Source organism: Mobula hypostoma, chromosome 25, assembly GCF_963921235.1.
Source record: "Mobula hypostoma chromosome 25, sMobHyp1.1, whole genome shotgun sequence".
Classification (NCBI taxonomy): domain Eukaryota; kingdom Metazoa; phylum Chordata; class Chondrichthyes; order Myliobatiformes; family Myliobatidae; genus Mobula; species Mobula hypostoma.
In genome coordinates, this window is record NC_086121.1 from 20,635,339 (window position 1) to 20,642,628 (window position 7,290).

General features: G+C 46.6%; 1 protein-coding gene across 1 annotated transcript; it reads left to right on the forward strand.

Annotated features, from left to right (window-relative positions):
• Window positions 1–513: 513 nt before the first annotated feature.
• nppal (natriuretic peptide A-like) lies at window positions 514–3,461 on the forward strand. Its single transcript, XM_063033520.1, has 3 exons — window positions 514–674; window positions 1,363–1,682; window positions 3,070–3,461. Exons 1-2 carry the CDS (start codon window positions 585–587, stop codon window positions 1,666–1,668), a joined length of 396 nt encoding a protein of 131 aa, XP_062889590.1. The 5' UTR covers window positions 514–584; the 3' UTR covers window positions 1,669–1,682; window positions 3,070–3,461.
• Window positions 3,462–7,290: the final 3,829 nt, after the last annotated feature.

The following is a 7,290-nucleotide window of genomic DNA, read 5'->3' on the forward strand; positions in this document are numbered from 1 at the left end:
TTGGAAGATTTCTAGTACAATGTTGCAATATAATGGAAGTTTACCGGGCCCATAAGTTACTTCAACTACTGCCTGTAATTTTTTATACTGTACAGACACGGTATTGTGAAAGCAGCTACTACACGGTTCGGTTATGTCGGATTAGTTCGACCCCCAAGTAATTAACTTGGCCTCAAAGTTTTAACTAACGAAGATCAGATCAGAATTGGAAAATGCAATGCATTCACATCAATTCTATTTCGCCAGGATAACTCGTCTACGATATTCAAAATGGATTTAAAATTCTGTTTAAAATGACAAAGCTCGCACCTCCAACGTCTTTGTGTCTGACATCGCCACGTTAACTCGCGTACTTATCCTATCAACTAGTGACAAATTGAATTTTCACCATATTTTCTATTCACTCTATCTCGGTGAAGTGGCGGAAGAAGATGGCTGTATTACTAACGAGGGTAATTCACGATGGGATGACGTCAGCCAGAAGGGCAATAAAAGGCGCCGAATCCGAGCACAGAAGCTAGAGAGAAAGAGGCAGCGAGTGAAGAGACCAACTCGGCGCGACCCGACACATCAGAAGCTCAAAGATGAGCGGAAACACGAATTTCTACTGCGGACTCGTGGTCCTGCTCCTGCTGCAAGTTCAAGGCAGACCGAGATCTGATGACAGCCTGCAGGTAAGACATCCAAGAGTATCTAGGCAACAACAGAAGAAAGCAACTTCTGGCCGTTGAACCAGCCCAATGGCTGCAACAGCCTTGACCTCTCCGTAGTAGGAGATCCCGAAAGAGCGAGCTCAGTGGCCGTCTTCGGCCCCGCTGACCATTGCTAATAACCAGGTAAAAACTACATTTCCGTTACTGATAATGCGCGAGAGAATTTTCGGATATTCTAAATACTAGAGATTCCCGTAGATGCTGGAAATCCAGAGCAACACACACGCGCGCAAAATTCTGGAGGAACTCAGCAGGTCAGGCTGCATCTACAGAAAGGATTAACGAGACGATATCTCGGGCTGAGATCATTGACCTTTCGGGCTGAGTCTTCAGTCTCGGCCCGAAATATTGACTCGTTATTCCTTTCTATAGATGCTGCTTGACCCGCTGAATTTTCAGATATTTCCCTCCCAGTGAGCGGTACCGTCTCCTCTGAAGTAGCGACCGACCAACTAGTCTTTGAGGATGTGGTATTATAGGGGGTCTCTTCATTTCTGTATAGTCTTGGTTGACTTAATCGGCGTTTCCGTGAATTCCATTATTGACTAATTTCAGCCACGTCGCCCAGTGGGGATCAGCTTTGATCTAAGTTCCAACACCTGTCAATTGATTCAGGTATCTAAATCGTTCTTGTATCTCTTGTACCCAGGCTCTGACCAGACTACTGGAAGATGAATATGGACAGTATTTCACTTCGGAAGACCTGAACAATGAAGCACCAGAAATGTCGCCAGCCGCTTCCCTTCCTGACCTCAACAGCGAGCGGTCGGAGTCGGATCTCCCCTGGGACCGGGAATCCCGGGAGATCTCCAGCCGGCCCATCTTCGCGCGAATCCTGAAAGACCTCAACAACATCCCCCTCCGGTTTAGAGGCAGAAGCAAAAAAGGCCCATCTCGGGGCTGTTTCGGGGTGAAACTGGATAGAATCGGGGCCATGAGCGGCCTGGGCTGTTAGCGACTTGTTTACAGGTAAGACCGGCACTGAGAGAAATTCTCTGCAGATATTTGCCCATTCAGATGGCTAATCTAGACTGTTCAGAGGATCAGTTAGAAGGTAACTGATCAGTTAGGGCTACAAAAGGAAGGAATTCTTTGAAATAATTAACTCGAATTGTCATAGGCAAATGTAAGAGCCAACATGGCTAGTAAACTGGGATTTGCGGCGCAGCAGAATGCTCTCCCACGGTATATTTCCCTTTTCACTGCCAAACAAATTCAATAAATGGATAATCGCCGCGTTTTCAATGGGGGTCAACAATGCTTTTCAGTAAATAATCAGTATTCATTTCCTACGCTTCCGAGAAAAATCGACAACGCAAAATTACCTCAGTCTTTCGGTTCAGCACCTTGGACACGTCCTTTCAGACCGTCCGAACTTGTTTCTTACCAAGTATCAGTTATGCTGCCCACTTTCCTCATCCGCGTTACTCACATTCTCATCCACGACCAATCAATCGTTCTCCAATTTCCCAACATCCTCTCCAGAACCACTCCTCTGTCACCCTGCCATGCCTTACTCTTCGTCCCAAATACTGACTAAATTCGTCTTTCTCTTTTCCCCAAATCTACTACTTGGTCTGCGGCGCGTTATCCCATTGGAAGACGGTAACAACAAATAGTCACGCTGTCCTTCTTTCTGTTATTAGGTTGGATTATCTTAATAGTTTGTAAATTCCTAGCGCAACACTTTGAAGACCATTCCCTATCACCACCATGTGCCCGTGATATCTCACCTAAACTGACCAATTCTAATTTTAAAGTTCTATCTCGTCGTACTGGATTCCTCCTAATTGTTTCGTTCCTCTTATACCTTCGTGCTTCGTAATTATTTAAGTGTCCCAATTATATAATCATCTACATTAGATGGCCAGAACCCTTGTCTAAACAACCTTCCTTCAAATTTGCACCATCTTGTTCCCAACACTATACCACGACCTATCTGGGCCCTTTGTAATCCTGCCGTGAGCTTTCGGTCTCTCTACTCCTACAATCAGACCCACCCCCCACCCCCGCTGCATAATGGTAACCCAGTTCCCCTTTCACCTAGTTCTCCTCATCAACACTTGTAGGCATTTCTTAAAAATACCATCTTTAAAGAGCTTACTGCTTTGTTACACAAGAGTTCGTCCAAGTTCCGTGGAGATTTGATATTAGCTTATTTTCACAGGAATAAATACAAGAATGTCATGGTGTTTTTTAAGGTAAGGAAATAACATCCCAGTGCTATCCTCAATTCCACCACCTTTAATATAAAGTTGTTTAATCAGGGTTAGATTGAGGGGCTTAGTTTCTATGGTGAATGTTGCACCAAAGTGATTGGCCCTCAACTCACAGTTGTTTCTCCCTCCGTTCGCAGGGTCTGACTCCAGGAGCGACACTGCCCGCCGGCACCGCCTGCTCATCGACCTTCCCGCATACAGCTCACTCTTCCAAGTTTTTGCTCCACTCTCTCCGACCGATGGCGAGTAGCGTCCTACTTGTAGACAGTTTACAAGTTCGGAATAAATCCCTAATGTACATACCAATGTCAGCTGCTATTTAAACAATATTTAATTTTATTTATATTAATTATGAAATTATTTATTCGTAACGTGTTTGTTTTTCTGTTGCTATGACACCGACGGTTAGTCACTTGCTGTGAGCTCTGGTGCAGATTAAACAAAGCCATTAATTGAGTTGGTCGTTTTACCTTCAGTAAATGTTGACACGATGTGCGGAACCACTGCAGAATAAAATTTAATGGAAACTCTCTGGTGAATTATTTGTAGATCTGTCATTTCAGGTGTTTCAATCCCGGTTTTTTTCTGATATAGACTTTTATACAAATTGTGCCACTTATTCTATTTTAAAATGTAGTATTGGTATTAAATATATTGCTTGTTCAATTCACAACTCCAAATCACAATTAGACTCCACGCAGAAGCCGATGCGTCCCTGCCTCCAGCGCCGAACCACGGTGGCTGAAGGTTCACAAGGCGCAGCTGCCGGCTCCGTCGCCCCACGTATCATCTGCTGGTTACGACGACTGTCCCGGCAGCAGCGGCACGGTCCTACACGGGGCGCTCCGGACCGGGCCCGGGAGTAGGAAGAAGTGGGTCACTGCAGCGCGGCTCCTGCGGGGTGACAGGATGTTGGGGAATAGTTCTGATCCGGCTGCCGAGGAGCTGAGGAGCTGAGAGCGGCGGGGTGGAGAGCTCGGTCCAGGAAAGGCTCCGGACCTGCACCCGGGGAAGTAGGGCGGGCAGAGGACGGCCAACGGGAGGTGGGAGGGGGAGGGCTGAATAGAGGTTCCGGGCTAGCCCCAAGGGCTGGAGCTCCGGTTCGGTCGTAAGTATAAGAGGGAGGCGCTCCTCCGCACGCCGCTGAACACACCGAGCGATGAGCGAGCAGACCAGCTCCAGCTTCACGGCCCGTCGCTTCCCAGCAAGTTCTGAGGTCTGGTCTCAAATCCCCGCCGTTACCAATGGCTCGTCCTGGTATGGACTCGGCTCCCAACTTAATAAATTCTCGGACTCGCGGCTCGGCCACCTTACACCAAATCTTCAGCGGCCGAAAAGTGAATAATCAACGGGAACTAATCTACCGGAAAATAAGAGCTTCAAATTAATATATAAGCCCAGTTTCTCCCCCCCCCCCTTTCTCCTCTGCTCCGAAGAAAAGGAATCCAGTCGCTTTGTCATAAGTGAAACAGGCTACCCTGGCGAATCCTTTCTGCGCCTTTTCTAATGCAATCACATCAAGTCCTTCTATGGTGTGGTGACCAGAACGTGAAACATTCCAGGTATGGTGCCATGAATGTTCAATAGCGCTGTGCCATACTTTTTCTGCTCTGACATTTTTGGCCCCAGCTAATGAGGGCAAACCTCGCATATGCCTCTTCAACTCCCTATCCACCTTGTTGGACGTGCAAACTAAGGTCCTCTGGTCCTCCTAATTCCTAAGACCCTCCCTAGTACTACAAAGAGCTAACAAGAGCAAATCTGCAGCTGCTGGAAATCCCAGCAACACACACGAAATGCTGGAGGAACTCAGCAGGCCAGGCAGCATCTAGGGACAAAAGTGCAGTCGACTGCCCGAAATGTCGACTGTACTTTTTTCCATAGATGCTGCCTGGCCTGCTGAGTTCCTCCAGGATTTTGTGCGTGTTGCTATAATGGGCCTTTGTTCTGCCAATTTTAAACAAATGATCAATACCTTAACGTAACTAAGACTATCCTTGTCCCCTATCAACAATACCACTCATCTTATGTCCTCTGTAAGCATACTAATTGTGCCTGCTACATTAATATCCAAATCATTAATGAATATGACAAACAATAATTAACAAGGGTAAATAGTCGACGTTTCGGGCCAGACCCTTCATGAGGACTGGAAAAAAAACATGAGGAGTCAGAGTAAGAAGGTGGGGAGGGGAGGAAGGAGTACAAGGTGGTAGGTGATCAGTGAAACCGGGAGAGGGGGAGGAGGTGAAGTAAAGAGCTGGGAAGTTGATTGGTGAAAGAGATAAATGGCTGGAGGAGGGGTAATCTGATAGGAGAGGGTAGAACGGGAAGGAAGTGCAGCACCAGAAAGGAGGTGATGGGTAGGTAAGGAAAAAGGTGAGAGAGGGAAACAGGAATGGGGAATGGCGTGGGGGGCAATTAGTGGAAGTTTGAGAAAACGATATTCATGCCATCAGGTTGGAGGCCACCCAGACAGAATATGAGGTGTTGCTCCTCCAACCTGAGTGTGACCTCATCGCGACGGTAGAGGAGGCCATGGACTGGCACGTCAGTATGGGAATGGGAAGTAGAATTGAAATGGATGGCTACTGGTCTTCTGTTCTCTTCTATCAGATTTTCCCTCTTCCAGCCCTTTATCTCTTTCACCAAACAACATCCTAGCTCTTTACTTCACCCGCTGCCCCTTTCCCAGTTTCACCTATCACCTACCACCTAGTACTACTTTCTCCCCTCCCCCACCCTCCTCCTCTGACTTCTCATCTTTTTTCCCAGACCTGATGAATGGTCAATGCCCGAAATGTCGACTGTTTATTCCTTCCCATATACGCTGCCCAACCGGCTGAATTCCTCCAGCATTTTGTGTGTGTTGCCTTGGATTTCCAGCATCTGCAGATGCTCCCGTGTTTGATGTACACGACAAACCAATACTAATTCATGTAGTACACCACCGGTAACAAACTTCAAATCATAAAAACAATCTTCCATCAGCAATGCCCTCTATCACCAAGCCAATTTCAGATCCAATTCACCAACCTGCCTTAAATTCCATGGCCTCTAACCTCCCGGACCAGTCTTCTACGACAGACCTTGCCAAAGGCCCGGTGAAGTCCATGTGACTACAATTGTACTGCCCTAATCAAGACGTTTTGTTACCTCTTCATAAAATTTATTCCAATTGATCATGGGATTCTGGATTAGTTCCTGAGGATTGGAGGGTGGCTAATGTAACCCGGCTTTTTAAAAAAGGAGGGAGAGAGAAACCGGGGAATTATAGACCGGTTAGCCTGACATCGGTGGTGGGGGAAATGCTAGAGTCAGTTATCAAAGATGTGATAACAGCACATTTGGAAAGCGGTGAAATCATCGGACAAAGCATGGATTTTTGAAAGGAAAATCATGTCTGATGAATCTCATAGATTTTTTTGAGGATGTAACTAGTAGAGTGGATAGGGGAGAACCAGTGGATGTGGTATATTTGGATTTTCAAAAGACTTTTGACAAGATTCCACACAGGAGATTAGTGTGCAAACTTAAAGCACACGGTATTGGGGGTATGGTATTGATGTGGATAGGGAATTGGTTGGCAGACAGGAAGCAAAGAGTGGGAATAAACGGGACCTTTTCAGAATGGCAGGCAGTGACTAGTGGGGTACCGCAAGGCTCAGTGCTGGGACCCCAGTTGTTTACAATATATATTAATGACTTAGACGAGGGAATTAAATGCAGCATCTCCAAGTTTGCGGATGACACGAAGCTGGGCAGCAGGGTTAGCAGTGAGGAGGATGCTAAGAGGATGCAGGGTGACTTGGATAGATTAGGTGAGTGGGCAAATTTATGGCAGATGCAATTTAATGTGGATAAATGTGAGGTTACCCACTTCGGTGGCAAGAACAGGAAAACAGATCATTATCTGAATGGTGGCCAATTAGGAAAAGGGGAGGTGCAACGAGACCTGGGTGTCATTGTACACCAGTTATTGAAAGAGGGCATGCAGGTACAGCAGGCGGTGAAAAAGGCGAATGGTATGCTGGCATTCATAGCAAGAGGATTCGAGTACAGGAGCAGGGAGGTACTACTGCAGTTGTACAAGGCCTTGGTGAGACCACACCTGGAGTACTGTGTGCAGTTTTGGTGCCCTAATCTGAGGAAAGACATTCTTGCCATCGAGGGAGTACAAAGAAGGTTCACCAGATTGATTCCTGGGATGGCAGGACTTTCATATGATGAAAGACTGGATCCACTAGGCTTATACTCTCTGGAATTTAGAAGATCGAGGGGGGATCTGATTGAAACATATAAAATTCTAAAGGGATTGGACAGGCTAGATGCAGGAAGATTGTTCCCGATGTTGGGGA

Coding starts and splice junctions, on each gene's coding strand:
- nppal (XM_063033520.1), top strand. CDS start 585: ATGAGCGGAAACACGAATTTCTACTGCGGACTCGTGGTCCTGCTCCTG. Junction 675..1,362: donor GATCTGATGACAGCCTGCAG/GTAAGACATCCA, acceptor TCTTGTACCCAG/GCTCTGACCAGACTACTGGA.